Source organism: Mustela nivalis (assembly GCF_964662115.1).
Source record: "Mustela nivalis genome assembly, chromosome: 1".
Taxonomy (NCBI): domain Eukaryota; kingdom Metazoa; phylum Chordata; class Mammalia; order Carnivora; family Mustelidae; genus Mustela; species Mustela nivalis.
Window position 1 is genome coordinate 160,262,623 of NC_139020.1, and position 16,032 is coordinate 160,278,654.

At 53.6% G+C, this 16,032-nt stretch overlaps 2 protein-coding genes and 1 long non-coding RNA gene across 5 annotated transcripts in view; 2 read left to right on the plus strand and 1 right to left on the minus strand.

Annotated features, from left to right (window-relative positions):
* Positions 1-10,743, minus strand: part of EFCC1 (EF-hand and coiled-coil domain containing 1) — a 40,589-nt gene extending 29,846 nt beyond the window's left edge. For 2 of the 3 annotated variants that reach the window (XM_082747551.1, XM_082747552.1), the window contains exons 1-2: positions 9,600-10,379; positions 7,841-8,124 (exon numbers count right to left, since the gene is read on the minus strand). In XM_082747551.1, the coding sequence (XP_082603677.1) occupies positions 7,841-8,124; positions 9,600-10,286 (971 nt within the window). In that variant the 5' untranslated portion in view covers positions 10,287-10,379. Of the gene's footprint in view, positions 1-7,840; positions 8,125-9,599 lie in introns of all 3 variants that reach the window. The other variant, XM_082747550.1, reaches the window with a different exon arrangement.
* Positions 1-16,032, plus strand: part of LOC309872844 — an 802,828-nt gene that overhangs the window by 538,482 nt on the left and 248,314 nt on the right. The window lies entirely within an intron of this gene.
* CFAP92 (cilia and flagella associated protein 92 (putative)) overlaps positions 2,770-16,032 on the plus strand; it is an 86,142-nt gene continuing 72,879 nt past the window's right edge. Inside the window, exon 1 of the mRNA XM_082747511.1 lies at positions 2,770-3,606. The gene's annotated coding sequence lies outside the window, so the exon portion shown is untranslated. The remainder of the gene's footprint in view (positions 3,607-16,032) is intronic.

Consider the following 16,032-nt stretch of genomic DNA (forward strand, 5'->3'; position numbering starts at 1 on the left):
ACGGCTTTGCAAACTCTGGCTGCAGTTTCAGAGGGAGGTAGCTGGGGGTTAAAAGGTCTGGTGACCTCCCCTCCTCCCCCAACTCAAGGCTTCATGTGCTTTAGTGGGACCCCGACCAGTCGGGAGAAACCACTCACGGAACACTGTCCACCCACCTTGGGCCATGCCTGGTGGTATCCTGAAATGGGCTCCTTTGAATTTGTCATCATAAACACAACCCGTGTAAGAATCATGAGGCAGGATGCTCACCCTCTGACCTCTGAGGTCTGAGCTCTCAGTCTATTCCATGCTTTTCTAGCATGCCCACAATAATATTGGAGTGCAGAAGGCTCTGTCTTGGAATAGAGAACAGCAGGCATGAGGCTCCCCCCAGCTCCTGGCAAGGGCTCCAGGTGTGGGGCTGGTGGCCCATCCCTTCTCAGGTGCTGGAGGTCAGGCCTGTGTCCTCTCCCTCTGGACCCAGATACATCCTCGTCACCTGCCTCCTTGCCTCTAGTCATCCCTCCTGCCTGATCTGTCCTCCACATGCAGCCAGAGGGAAGCTCAATCTGTGAAACTCAAATCTGATTACTTTGCTTCTTGCATAAGCCCTTCTCTATCTCCCTCATTGTCCGGGGTAAAGGCCACATGTTCGGCCTGGTGCTCAGATTCTTTGCCATCCCCTGCCTGCCTCCCAGCTTCTGCTCCTGCCACTTTCCACTTTGAACCCTTTACCACAGTACATTTCCCTCTTCCCAGGAGGCACCAGGGCCCTTCACATCTCCAAGCCTTTGTATTCACAGCAACCTGCCTTTGCAATGCCTGAGAAAACTCCTACCCTCCTTCAACAACCATCTTGGATGATGGCATTCCCCCAAGAGATGTCCTGACCCCTAGCCAGTCATTCATGCCTCCTCTGTGCTTGTCTACACTCTGCAACTTTGTTAGCATCCTGCCTACAACCAGCTGAAACTGTCTGTTGTTTGCTAGGGGTCTCCACAGATAGAAGGCTCTCTAGGGGCTGGACTCTGCCAATATTAACAATACCAGCCACCACAGCCTTTACTAATGATGGGGGGTACTGTGATGAGGGATCAATAATACTAATTTTCAATATTTATTAAGCATTCTCTCAGTGCTAGGTACTTTATACAGATTAGCATTCTGAATCTTCATACACACTAGGAAGTGGATATTATTATTAGTAGTAACATTCTCATCATCCCCATTTTACAGATGAGAAACCAAGGCTCATGAAATGAGAATAATTTGCTGCAGGCCACACTCCCAGGGCTGCTGCCACTTCTGGCTCCTACACCCCACTATGTCCCCATGTCTCACTGGATATTCATCCCAAGACCCAGAGGAAGAGGACCTCACGCCTACTTGGTGGGTGAGGAGGCTAGCGCTAATAGAGAGAAAGGGAAGGGCCCAAGGCCCCACAGGAAATATGTGGAAGAGCCGGGATTCAAACCCCCGTCAGGCTGGGCCTCCTGAGCCCACGCCCCCACCGGCCATGCCTGTCTGTGTAGGGTCTCAGGCCAGAGCGTGCAGCCAGTGAGTGCCTGACCCGAACTGCCCCTTTGTGAGCCCCGGGTATTGTCCCTGAGAGAAAGGCCTCAGTTCCCACCAGCGGCCACCCACTAATGGACTTCCAAGACTAATGGAATCCATGACCAGACTCCTCCCAGCTCCAGATGGTGCCCCATGCCCCTGCTTGCCTCCCTCCCCCGACCTGCTGACTCGGCCCCTCCCCCCACCCAAGGTCAGGCTGGGCTGCTGCACTGGGGCAGAAGAAAGGAGGTGTGCTTCCAACAGCCTCATCTTTGTGTCCCCTACGCGGTGGTGGGCCAAATGAGCTGTCCTCCTACCCGCACGCCCGCCCCCCATCAGGCCTTTTCATCTTTCCCTCCCAGACAACAAAGCCACAGAGGCCAGGCAGAGGCCCCTCCTCCCTGCTCCAGCTGAGCTGGGTTTTTCAGTCTCTTTTTCTGTGAGTTTGAGCCCAGCCCCAGCCCAATGGTGGTGGCCTCAGGCTGCCTGTCCAGGTGTCCTGGAGGCCCGGCTGTCCCTCAGTGCAGAGATGGGACAGGCAGATGCCCGACACCCCGGGGCTTCCAGAGAAGGTGGAGATGCCCACAAACCCCCAGTCACCCCAGTCAAGGGCAGCTCCTCCAAGAGCACCACTCCCCTTGAAGCAGGGTCTGTCGGCCAGACCACTTGCTCAGGGCTCACCTTGTGCTGGGGTCCCGTATGCCCACCCCCTCCTCACCAAGATGTGTGTGAGGTCAGTGTCCAGCTGTAGGCTCATGCCTCCATTCATTCGCCACCTTACTGTGAGTCCGAAGCTACGTGCTGGCCCAGAGAAATGCCAACATGGGCTACTTTGGGGAGGATGCAGGCCCCTATGGCCAGCCCAAAGCGTTCAGCACCCTGGGAAGGCCAACTTTGAGATAAGCCTGTTCTGTGTCTTACCAGACTTCCTCCTGGGGCCTCCACCTTCTGGAGAGTCTCCAGTGGCCCCAGGTGGCCTGTTTTTTGAGACAAGAGAAGGGAGTTAGGCCACAGGCTCCAGATAGAGGCATGTGTTGTTTAACACACATGGGCTAGGCTCCTCCTTGATTCTCCTGGGAGGAGCTCAGTCCCAGAGTTCAGTGGGGCTGGCTGTGGCTCCAGGAATGGGTATGTGACTAAGGTTTGGCCAATCAGAACGTCAAATTGTCTTGGCCACCCCGATGTGTTCAGGGATGAACCTGTTTCTAAGCTGTTTAATAATTTCCAGTTACAGGCGTTCAGTGGGACAGCTCAGATGAGAGATGATCTTTCTACTGGACTCAGAGCTTTGAACAGATAAGCATCCCAAAGGCTACCAGGGGGAAGAACTTCCCTGAGAGCAAAGCAGAGCTTCTATATTCTGGTGACATTATTTGAGTACCTGGATCCAGCCATGCCTGAAGCTGGATGGCTACTCTTTCTTTTTGAATCCAAGTCAGATAGAGACAGGCTTTCAGGCACTCATCTAAGAGAGATGGCTAATCAGGAGAAAGAGAAAACAGAGAAGAGACAGGTGGAAAGTGGCTGGGTATAGTTTGGGAAAAGTAACAGTGAAACACCCCTGTTAGATGTGAGGTCAAATGACATCTTATGAATCATGATGTCAACTGTTCATATAAAACTATCATTGTAATGTAATCTGTACCCTTTCCCCCCACCCCAAAGCATCAGTAAGGTCTCCTGTGCTCAAAAATGTGTTGGGAGGAGAGACAATTTTGTGGGATTAGAAGAAGAGACTAAATCCAGCTGTGGGAAGCGGGAGCCCAGAGGTTGATGGAACAGGTGATCCTTCCTAGGCAACTGGGCTGGGTCAGATGAGCCCCTTGGTTTTTGCCTGGTTTCAAGAGGCCTGAAGAGCACTTTATTCCTGGAATACTTCTATATGGTCTGGGACTCCCACAGCTGGGGCCCTCTGCACCCAGCACATTTGTGTCCTAACATGCGTGTTCATGACTTGCTTTCCTCAGGTCCCAGAAGAGCCTCCGAGGGCAATGGGCACATCTGTCCCATTCCTGGTCACCCGAGGTATCCACTTTCTCCATGGAAGCTGCATACAAAACGTGGAACTAAGAAGTGAGTATCCCTATTGCTTAAATATTTCCTGTCCGTTCTCTTATGTTCCTGGCCAGGATGGTGCATCGAGGTGCTAGGGAAGGTTCCCTTTCCACATACAAATACAGAGAAGTACTGGACAAAGTATAACCATTTAAAAGAATACAGAGCCAAGGGGCACGGTGGCTCAGTCGTTGAACGTCTGCCTTTGGCTCAGGTCATGATCCCAGAACCCCTGGGGTTCTGGGATCCAGCCCCGTGTTGGGCTCCCTGTTCGGGGGGGAGCCTGCTTCTCCCTCTCCTGCTATTTGTACTCTGTCCTCTCATTCTCTCTCTCTCTCAAATAAATAAATAAATAAATACACCTTAAAAAAAAAAAAGAAGGCAGAGCCAAGGTCAAGAACAAGGAGGAAAGACCTCCAGCTTGCATGGGATGCAGGAGATAGACCTGAAATGCCCAGAGAGGGGTCAAGACTGGGGTTCTAATGCCCAATGACGATAGGTACCAAAGACCTGCCTGGTGAGTTCATACAAGGAGGCTCTAGCATGAAGCTGGGGGCCCTCCAGGAGCTGTCTCATCCAGGAACAGAGGTGAGAGAAACCCTACTTACTGGCCTTGGGTTGGTACGGAGCTGGTGCGGAGCTCAATTTCTCCCGATGTAGTTATGAAACTTGAAGCCAAGAAATGAAATTAGAAACTGTCCTAGAATCAGGCCCTGGTGGGACAGCTCTGGACGGAATTCCACAGCCTTGGTGATGGGTGGATTCTACAGGATCATGGCTTCTGCCAAAGAAGGAGGGGCTCGCTGTGGACAATCACAATAGCACACGGAGAACTTGTCATGATCACAGAAAGAGCAGAGATGAAACACCAGGGAGAGCTCAGATGTCACAGCAATCCCAAAGAGACTAGAAAAGAAGAATGTTTAAACGGGAAAGAGTTGAAGAACGGGAGAGAAACCACAACACGAGGACTGGGAGGGACGGAAAAGAATGTCCGGTTTTGAAAAAGAAGTATGTTGAAGTCCAGGAAATGAGCAAGGGAGGCTTTGAGATATTATTTAAAGGTGATGGCAGAGAAGGAGAAAGGACGTTTTTTCGGAGTTGGGAGACTCCCCAGGGTGCCGAAACAGCCAAGTGTTGGTTAGGAGACCACCCCCAGGGCTCTGTTCCCTCATTTGAAAAAAGGTGGCATAAAACCAGCCTCCAAGTGTTATGAGAAGATCAGAGCGGGTCAGTTTCTGTGACATGGCTGGAAAAGTGTGTCAGGTCATTCATTCTAACCAAATGGCTTCAAGCTGTCATTCCCAGGAGGGATTTTAGTCCTTGCATGGTTTTCCCCCCAAAGATACATCTGCAGAACACCTGGAGGCATTTGAGAGTGAGGACACTTAAGAGGGCGTGCTGAGGCTCTAGTCTTTGGTGTGTGGTGCATCTTCCAACCCCCAGCTCCTCTAGACTGCAGGCCCAATGGGTCAGGCCATGGAGGGAGGGCTCCCAGCTTAACAAATAGGGGACATCTGAGTTCCAGCCCCTCTGCAGGCTGTGAAAGGTCCTGCAGGTGTTTTAGGGGGAGGGCTAAAGTGAGGGAGTCGGGGAGGACTTGTGCACTGTTGCCATGCTGGCCTGGGGTATATGGCTTTGGGCTCTTTGGGCTGAGGTCTGGATTCTGGCTTGTCACTTGCTGTGCCACACCAGCAAGTTGCTTCCTCTCTGGCCTCGGCTTTCTCGTCTGCGAAGTGCAGATCATGATACCTTTCTCTTAGGCCAATTGAGGGGCTCCTTTGAGCAAATGTGGGGAAAGGGTCTGGCATCATGCCTGGTACACAGGTGATGCCCAGTGCATGTCCTTGGCTGTTCAGCCCACAAACTCTGCCCACCTCCTGCCGGTATGTTTGTATAGGGGCAGGGAAACAAGGACAAAGCCATCTCACTGTGGCCTATGGCCTTCACGCGATGTCACTCAATCTCTGGCCCCCAGTTTTCTCATACACTGGGTCTCTCCTTGGGGCCACTGCGGTATTTTCCTCACCAAGAGAACCTAGTTGTGTTAGGGGCATCACTATGGCCAGATTCTCCTGTAGACAGGAGCAGCCACGTGACACAGTTCTGGCCCAGGAGACGGAGGTCCGAGTTCTGATGGGGTAGGGGTATCTCTTCCTGAACACAAAGGCAAAGCTCACTTGAAGAAAATCCTCCCCACCCTCAATCTTGCCTGTCCTTCTCAAGCCTGAATAGCAGACATGAGGCCTGGGGGTGTGGCAGCCATCTTGTAACTGTGCGTCAAGAACAACAAAATGGTAAGGTGGAAAGAAAGAAAGACACAGGCTGTAGGGGCAGGCTGAACTTACTTTTCCACTTTCTGGCTGGGGGGCCTTGAGTAGATTAGTTCACTTCTCAGAGTCTCACCTCCCACCGTCTGTAAAATGGGGATAACACCTCTACCTTGCACAGTTCTTGTGAGGATTCAATGGCACCATGGAGACAAATCCACCTTTTCTAGCAGGAAGTGCTATCTGGATGTTCACAGTGGCTCTTACACCAGGCTGTAGAGGACAGTTACTTTAGGGTATCACAAAGAAGAGACCCTTTATTTCTTCTCTTGGAGAACGTTCCAAGGCTGGACACGGGGCCCCAAGCCAGCCAGCCCTGCTCTTGAGCTGATCAGCTATGCAAACAGGAAGTGACTATCCAAACATTTGGAGCTGCAGGAGGCTGGCCCAGGGTGGGCCTCTTCATGGAGGCTTCTCTCCGCATTGTGGCTTCTCATCTCCCAGCTGTGAGCACCTCCGAACTCAAGCAGGAGGCCCTCCTCTAAGAGGCTAGGTTCAAAGCCTCCCTCTCTGGTTGCCCTGCCCACCAGCCTGGGCCAGACCCCTTCCTTTCCGGCTGGAGGCCGGAGGCGGACCACAGCCCTCTCAGTGGACTCCCCACTGTCTCTGGCTCTTCCCCCTCCTCCCACCTCTTTGTCACAACTGTAGCCAGGATGATTTTTTTTTAAAATGCAGATCAGTTACTGTCACCCTCTTGCTGAAAACTTCCATGCTCTCTTTGAGGGAAAGATTAAAGTCCCTCACACAAGCTTCCAGGCCCTGGAAGGCCTGGCCTCTGCCTGCCTCTCCAGTTTTCCTGCTCCAGACAGTCTGGCCTCCTTTGAGTTTCTGGAATGTGCCATGGTCCCTCCTGTCTCAGGGCTTTGCTCATAATGTTCCCATTTTCTAGAACACTCTCCCCTTCTCCCCTCCTCCTCTCCCGTGCCCATCTTGGCACATAACATCCTATCCTCAGCTCTCAGCACAAGTGTCACCTCAGGTTCTGGCTGAACCTGCAGCAAGCATGGAGAAGGTCCTGCTCTGCCCCCAGTTCATGCTGCCTGCCGCCATTTGCCCAGTCATATGCTGATCTTACACACTCTGTAGTAGCCCCTCAGAGCAGGGATTTCGGGTTGCCTTGTTCCCAGTCACCTCCCTGCCAGCCGGCATAGCCTCTGCACACAGCCGGTGCCTAGTTAACATGGATATTAGACAAACAGGTGTGCCTTGTGATTCAAAACGGAGAGGGAGCTATTTATTGAGCACCTACTGTGTGCCAGGCAGGACGCTGCTGCCTCTTCACAGCCACCCTGGCCAGCAGGGACTCCAATCTGTGCTCTGCCAAAGGGGGAAACAGAAGCTCCAAGAGGGGGCAGTGACTTGCCCAAGGTCACACATCTGGCAGAGGCCCCTAGGATTTGAGACTTGGTCCCACGCCCAGTTTCCTGCCTGTGTGGCTAGCACCAGGGATCATTGTACATCTGCTTCCTCATCTGTAGAATGGGGATGAGGTGGGACCCACCTCACAGGGCTGTTATGAGGCTTAGCCCAGAGCCGGGCACACAAATCAAGCGCTCAGCGACTGTGGGCTCTCATCATCATCATCGTTGTTATGTCGGTAAAAGAATAAATACAAATAATAACCATATCCTCTTGGGGCCCACGAATGGGCAAGTGGAAGGCCTTTGTGCGTGAGTGGGCACGTGAATGGCTGGGTGAGTGGAAAGCCAGTGAATGAGGGCATGAATGACCAAGGACGTGGAAGAACAGCCGAGGGAGCGGAGGGACCCATGGACAGACATTGTGAACGAACAGAGGAACAGGAGATTCAGTGTGTGTGCGGGAACGATGCACACCTGGGATCTGAGAGACCCGGAGCTGACTTGGGGCACCCCGGCCGTCCCTCCTCACCCTGCCACCTCCCCACCCTCCGCCCGGCTCACCTGTAGCGCCGCAGCTCGCCCTCCAGCCTTCGCACCCAGCGCTGTAGGCCCGGCACCTGTCGTGCCAGCGCCTCCAGCTCGCGCACCCGGCCCAGGCTGCGCAGCACCGCCTCCCGGGCCTCCTCCGCACGCCGCCGCACCTCGGCCTGGCCCTGGCGCAGCCGCGCGGCGCGGGCCTCGGCCACCGCCAGAGCGCCCCGCGCCTGACGCAGCTCCTGCGCCGCTGCTTCGGGCCCACCGCGCCCAGCCTCCTGCGCGCCCGCCTGGCTCTTCCAGAGGCCGACCTGCAGGGGACAGGGCCGCGGTTACCGCGGTGAGCGCCTCGCGTCGGCCACCGGCTTCGACCTCGGCCACCGTTCCGGCGCCCCCCATCCCCGAGCACCCGCGGTGAGCCTTTATTGTGCGCACTGCCTACCGCTCCCAGGGTGGTCTGAATTCGTGTAATCCTCGCAACCACCCAAATGAGGCAGGAGCTCTAATTATCCCCTTTTTCCTGGGTGGGGGAAACTGAGCCACAAAGCCCAGTATTCTCATCTCTGCGCGGTACCATTAATTCCTGAACTTCACGCCTCTTCTCTGCCCATCTCCTGCCTTGGTAGCATTCAACTTTCTGGGACTCCTCCGATCCCTGGAGTCGAGGAAGAATCTGACCGTCTCAAACAGGTGTTTCTGGACCTCCCTGGTGTCTGGTCAAAAGACTGTTCTTGAGGGTGGGGTTTTTGTCTATCTTGTTTACCGCTGTGTCCCCTACGCCTAAACCAGATTTGGCACACAGTAGGTGCTCTAGAAATAGCTGGAGAATGAATGATCCGGGACCATCTTACTCCGCACCACGGGAGTCATTTCCCACTCCTACCCTTCACTTCTCTTGTGCTCCCAGGCCCCCAGCCCTTGCCTGTCCATAGCTGTGACTCCTGAAAGCAGCACCTCACCACCCCTCTGCATGCGCAGCCTGCCCTCTGCCACTCAGGGCTGGTGACTGGGCAATGTGCAGAATAGGGCTAATACAAGTCAGCTCTCTCCTGATTTAGGGTCCCTTGGGACAGAGGCATTTCTTTTCCTCCTCCCACCCCTCCCACTCCCTACCCCTTGGCACAAGGCTGCGCCCAGTGCTGAGCGCAGCACTGAAGTGTTTGTTGACTGAATCTCAATGCTTGGGCTGGATCCATAATCACTCAGTGTTTCCTTTTCAGCATCCCAGAGGACTGGCCCCCACAGGTGCTCGGTGACCAGCGACTGCCTGATGAACAGTGACACCATTTTAGCACCTGCCTTGGCCATGAGGGAGGCCCATAAATATTTGCTGAACGACCCAGTGAGCTGCCAGTCTACCCCATTAGGCAAGAATTTCCTTAAGGGTGGGGACAGGGCCCTTTTCACCCCTTATTTCCTAACCAACCCCATTCCTCACCTCCAGCCTGGCACCAGGGAGAGCTCAAGATGCCTATTGAATGATTGGATGTGTGAGACGGCCCAGATTTCCCGGGAGAGTTCAGCTACTAGGTTAGAAGAGGCAAGACGAGATAGTGAGGGTGGGGCGATGGCGTGGGATGGTGATCCGGGTGGGACAGGGGTTTTGGAGGTGGGATGGGTTTGGCGACCCATTGACTCATTGACCGCAATGGGGTGGGATAAGGGGAAGTGAGCCGAAGTGGGGTGGGGCTGCCCTCTCCCCCCTTCCACTTTCTCAGAGGGTCCCTGGCTGTCCCCGCCCGCCCCTCCAGTCACGACTGCCCCCCGTCCTTCCGCGGCCGTGCACCTGCAGCGCTAGGCAGCGCGCGTCACTGCTCTGCAGCGCGGCACGCAGGTCCTCCACCAGCTCGCGCAGGCTGCTGTTCTCCTCCTCCAACCGCGCCAGGAGCTCGCCGTCCCTGCCGCCGTCGGGGCCGCGGTCCGAGTCCGGCGTGCGGGGCGTGCGGCGGCGGCGGCGCGGGCGGCGCAGGCGGATCTGCGTCTCGATGTGTTCGCTGAGAGCACCGCGGGGCAGCCGGGGCCCCGCGCGGGTGCCGAAGTAGCCGCAGAGGCGCGCGTGAAACTGGCGGAAGGTGAGCTCGGGCGGCTCCGCGCGCAGCGCCAGGCGCGCCTCCTCTTCGACATCCGCGTCCCCGTCGGTGGCCACCCCAGCGGCCGCGACCCCGGCGGTCTCGTCCCCAGGGTTTGCGTCCCCTGCGGCCGCATCCCCGGAGGCCTCCCCGGCGGCGGCCCCCTCGGCGCGCAGCCCCAGCACGGCGCAGAGAGCGCGGAAGTCAGCACGGGGCAGGCGGCCAGCGCCGCGGCAGTCCAGGTGGTGGAAGACCTCCTGCAGGTACTGGTCCAGGCCGGTGGCCAGCACCACGATCTCGTTCTCCACGCCGCGGTCCAGCCCATAGTGGTGAGCCAGGGCGCTCAGCAGCCACTGAGTGCGCCGCGCGGGTCGTCGGTACGGGTCCGCCGCCGCGCCCTCCATGCCGGCCTCCCGGCCCGGGCCGCTCGGCTCCGTCGCTGCAGCGCGTCGCTCCCCCACTCCTCCGCCCCGCAACTTCCAGGGGGCGGCCCCAGAGTTCTTCAAAAGGAGGGGCTTAGAGGTCGCGGTCTGGTTGGAGCGGCGCGGCGGGCGGTGTCCAGCCGCTGCTGGCTTGGTGGGGCGTGTGTGTTTACTCGGCTTGGTTTGGAGGAGGCTGGGGCAGGGGACCAGATCCCTCTCTCTGTGTCGCTTCTCCGGGTGATCCCCGCTTTCTTCTCCCCTCGTCACTCCCGGGGCGTTGCTGGAGTTTCCTTTCCCCCTCCTACTCCCGACTCTGTCGGCGTTCCGCTCCCGCACCCTCTGTCTCACCCTCCTTGCGCTGAGAGTTTGGCCCTGGGACCCGCGCGAGGCGTGGGCGCAAGATAGGAAGTCCGGGAGGCCTGGGAGGGTAGCTGCCAGCTCCTGTTTTGTTGGGGGCGTGTCCCCCGTGCCCACGTGTCACTCCACTTCTCCCGGGAAAGTCTTCCGAGGGTAGCCCCGCGAGCTGCCTCTAACCGCCCTCTCCCCGCGCAGGTGCGGAGAAGCCACTGTCCCTTTATGTTCAGATACAGGGTTCCCAGATTCACGTGTCTCTCCACGGGAGATGGTGCCGAGGCTCACGCAGTAAACTAGAGCAGAGAGACAGGGTTGGAGAAGTTAAGGGGACTGCTTTGGGGACATCCGGCTGGTAAGAAGTCGATCTGAGATGGACCCTCGTTCTCTAATCTCAGTGTGTGTTTGGTGGGGTGTTGGGGTGGGGGAGGCGGGGATAGAAAAGTGGTTTCCAGCCTTCCTCTTTGTGCCTGTGGATGGTGAGTTGGCGAAGCAATCTGAGTTCCGTCTCTGAGCTGGGGTTATGCTAACAGGGCTGTTTGGCCAACGTTTTCTCTGGTGCCTTACAGCACATTTCTGGAAGGTGGAAGAAAAGCCACCTTCTCAGGGGAGACCTAGGCTGTTTTTCCTTTCTCTTTCACGAGGTGTCCTGCACCTATTACCTGCACTGGGACCGGTTATCCAGCCACACTGCAGCCAGAGGCAGGCTTTATTGAACCGTCCTTGGCTGTAAGAAGGGCAGAATCTGGCTTTCTGTATAACTCTAGGAATTTACATGCTAAATCCTGGAATTTGAAAAGGCACTAAAATTCTGTCTCCTGGGCTGCAGTATCCCAGAATTGGCTTTTTATTTTTTTTATTTTTTAATATTTTTTGGCAAATCCTTCCTCATTCTTGTAGATTTTGCCCAAGGGAACGGGTTAGGTGCTTCTCCCCAGCCATTTTGGACATAATTTTTGTTTAATTATAAAAGCAATAGCATTTCGACAAAACGTTGTACTTCAATTTCACTTCTTGGCTCCTGTCTTAGGAAAAGACACATGCACAGGATGTTCACTGTATCATTGTTTATAATATCAACAAACTAGAGACAACCTGGTACTCATCAGTGCATCAGCCAGGATGAATCACCGAAAAGGGATGAGTGAAATAAGCAAGTTGCAGCCTCTTCTGTACCATGTTATGACCTCCGTAACAATAACAACAAAACCACACCAAAGGGTATTAAATATTTTCCATAAGGACATGCGTACGTAACTGCATAGAAAAAGATGGAAGCAGGGGCGCCTGAGTGTCTTGGTTGTTTAAGTTCTTTGGCTCAGGTCATGATCTGGGGGTCCTGGGATCTAGCCCTCTCCCCCCCACACACACCTGCCGTGGGGCTCCTTGCTCAGTGGGGAGTCTGCTTCTCTCTCTGCCTCTGCCCCTCCCCTCCTGACGTTCTCTCTCTAAATAAATAAAACCTTTAAAAAAATTAAAAGAAAAAGAAAAAGATGGAGGGATTCAAAACTGACACAGCGGTTATTTCTGGAGATCAAGAATGCTTAGACTTTGGGGCACCTGGGTGGCTCAGTGGGTTAAGCCACTGCCTTTGGCTCAGGTCATGATCTCAGGGTCCTGGAATCGAGTCCCACATTGGGCTCTCTGCTCAGCAGGGAGCCTGCTTCCTCCTCTCTCTCTCTCTGCCTGCCTGCCTCTCTGCCTATTTGTGATCTCTCTCTGTCAAATAAATAATAAAATCTTTAAAAAAAAAAAGAATGCTTAGACTTTGCTGTAACATTTCTCTTTTTGCCAAGGTGATTTCTTTCTTTGGGGGAGGACACACCTTATTTACTATTTACGTACCATAAAATTCATCCACTGAAGGGTGTAAATCAATGCTTTTGGTATGTTTCTGAAACCTAGCCACGATCTAACTTCATAAAGTTCTCATCACTCATTTCCCAAAACCCTTGCACTGGTTAGGCAACCACCACTCTCTGTTTCTATGGATTTGTCTATTCTGGACATTTTGTATAGATCGAATCATATAATATGTGACTGGCTCCTTTCTGAAAACACTAACAGTAATGTTTTCAAGGTTCCCCCACCCTGTAGCGTATATCATTACATCCTTCCTTTTTATGGCAGAGCAATATTCCATTGTGCAGCTAGACCATGTTTTTGCTTCTCTGTTCATCAGCTGATGGACATCGGGGTTGTTCCCACCTCTTGGCAGTTCTACATAGTGCTGCCGGGAACATGCGTGTGCGTGTTTTTGCATGGACGTGTTTTCATTTGTCTTGCGTGTAGACCCAGGAGTGAGACCTTTGCTTGGAGGCTAGTTTTATGCTTTAATTTTTGAGGAACTGCCAAACTGTTTTTCATGATGGCTGCACCATTTACCTTCCCAGCAGCCGTGTTTTCATGTGTTCCCTGACGGGTTAAGCAACACAGATGTTGGACGCCTGGGTGGCTCAGTCGTTACGTGTCTGCCTTCAGCTTGGGTCATGATCCCAGAGTCCTGGGATCAAACCCCACATTGGGCTCCCTGCTTGGCAGGAAGCCTGCTGCTCCCTCTTCCACTCCCCCCTGCTTGTGTTCCTGCTCTCACTGTGTCTCTCTCTGTCAAATAAGTTTTTTCAAAAAATCTTAAAAAAAAAAAAAAAGTTAACACGGATGTTCTCGGTCCTCCATCTCATCTCACTGGGCCCCTGGCCTTCCTCAGCAAGTTCCTGCCATCTTCCATTCTTCTCTGTGTTTACACCCCTAACCCAAGGTGTCAGGCTGTCCCTCACTACACATCCTGAATCCCACTCCCCCGCCCCACTCCCCGTGGACCACCCTGAGCCAACCCCCCCGTGTCTCTCACCTGTGTTCTTGCAGCAGTCTCCCCCAAGAACTGCCTGTGGACTCCTACGGCCTGTTCTCCACAGCTGGAGGATCCCCTCCTCTCTGCTCAGGAACCCCTAATGCTTTCCCTGTCCCAGGGACTGAAGGCAAAGTGCTCACGGACCACCCCAGCCTCCCCCTTATCTCCTGCCATTGCTGCCCCCCCACCTCCTCCCTGTTCTTCTAACTCACTTCAGGGGATTTGCAGCTCCCTCCCCCAGATGTTTACCTCCTCAGGCCATCACCTCCTCAGTGAGGGCTTTGGTGACCCCAAAAGACTCTGTCTCCCTGTGTCGAACTCGCAGTCAGCCATGACGGTAGCAGTCCTCGTCTGTTCCCCTGGACCAGTGTGTGGCACATTGAAAGGATTCAAGTAGTCTCCAGCTTCCTTCTCAGTGGCCTCCCTGGTTGCCCTTGGGAATGGTGGTGTGTGTAGCCTTCCACGTATTTTTCTTTGCCTATAGATAATACGTATATTTTTTATTTGAATTATTTAATATGCATATTTTTTCAAGGCAGCTATTACGCCTTGGTCTGTGGCCTCACATGAGCTATGAGCTTCCCAAGGCCAGGAACCTGGGGCCCTTCTGTCCCTGCAGGGGCCTGGCACAGCATAGGCACTAATAATCTTGGTTTGCATGAACACACGGTTGTTGGTGTAAACTCACTGCATTAAATGGGAAGATGGCCTCTAGTTGGCCTTGGGGGGACTGGGTATCTTTGATCCAGCGATGATGTTGGAATCAGGGAGACTCAAGAGGCTGGTAGTTGATTGGACCCCCAGCGGGACTGTAGAAGCTTCTAGGCCTGGAGCCCCATGGCCTGTGTACATTTAGGACAGGACTCTGGAACTTGGCTCTGGACCTCTCAGTTGTTTCTGTGCAGTTGAATCTGATTTGATTTCATGAGTGCTGAGAGCCCCCAACGCCGCCAGACTGCGGCCCTCCCCCCACCCCCGACGGTGCTGCAGCTGGGGACTGCTTTTGGAGGCCAGGGAATCTTTTGAAAAGTAACGTTCCTGGGCCAGTCAACATTGAAAAGAAAGCCTTGAAATATCTTGCCCTGGAGCGTTGCCTGGGCCTCTGCTCCCAGCCACATTACCACCCCCACCCCGGCTCAACGGGGGGCCAGGGAAGTCAGGGTGGATAATGGGGCGCTGTCAGGCCTGTCTGTCTGCACGGCAGTGTTACCAGGCGCCTCTGAAATCATTCCGGTCGGACCCACAAGGTTTTTGTTGAAGGCTGGAAGTGAGCAAACTTAGAGGTCTCCTGGGCTCTTTTGTCTGAGCCGGGGAGTGGGGTGGGGGTGGCTGGGGAATGGTGGAGAGGGGGGTGTGGGGGGATGGGTGTTTGTCTGGTCTGCGTTGGGGAGAGCAGAAGCCCGGGCAAAGAGATGATTTTCTGAAGTCAGTTCTCTATTGTCTGAGCCATTTCAAAAAGAATATTGTTTAAAGTATCTTTAAGTAGCCCAGAAAAAATCGCTAATTTTTTTTTAATGAATCATCACCAGGAGAGGGGACCCCCGATACTTCTGCTCTATTTGCTTCCAGGTGTTTTCCATGCACTTGGGCATGAAAGAACTTCCCCTGGAGTGGTGTTTACATGACCGTATACATCTGTCAAAGCACTTAAAAAGGACGAATTTTACAGGATGTGAACTGCAGCTCATTAAGCTCAACATAAAAAAACATGGTTGAAATGCTGTTGCGGGGATCTTTCTTTGTCGACCGACCGTACCTCCTAAACAGCCTTGCCATCATGCATAATCCTTCGCAATTGTTCTCCAGCACCACTGGGTGCCCTCTGACATCTGAGTGGTGAGGTGCCTATTGTCCCCCAGGGAGGCTTCTCAAGGTGTTTTGCAGTTTTTCTCCATGAAAACAACACCGTGAGCTGTTGACTCTGTGTCCCCAGTGATTACTACAGGGCCAGGGAGTTGGAACCTTTCATGAGCTCTTGATACCGTCAAACTGTTTTTCAGAAAGCTTTTGTCATTCTGTGCAGTCCCCTGGAGTGTCTGGGAATGTCTGTGAGCCATCTTTTTTTTTTTTAGTGACAAAGCTTTTTTATTTTCAGGAGTCTTGGTTAGTAGATCTGCACCAAGTTTTACTTCTGTTAAAAATCAGACTGAACGATACAAAAATTTGTTAGATACAACACAAAGTGAATGGTCCAAGAAAGAAAGAAAAAATCAGTAAACGGGACCTCATCAAAATTCAAAACTTCTGCATTTCGGACAGCGGTAGTAAAGACACCGTTAGGAAGGAGACAGGACCAGCGAGAGACCAGGAGAAAATATTTGCAGAACACAGATCCCATGAAGGACTTGCATTCAAACTTTACAAACAACTCCTATAGCTCAGAAAGAAGAAACACAACCCAATCGAAAAGGGGGCAAGAGACAGGAACAAACATTTTACCAAAGAGGATATGTGGCTGGCCAGTAAGTCCATGAAAAGATCTCAGTATCACTAGTCATTAGGGAAATACAAAATAAAAGCACAGTG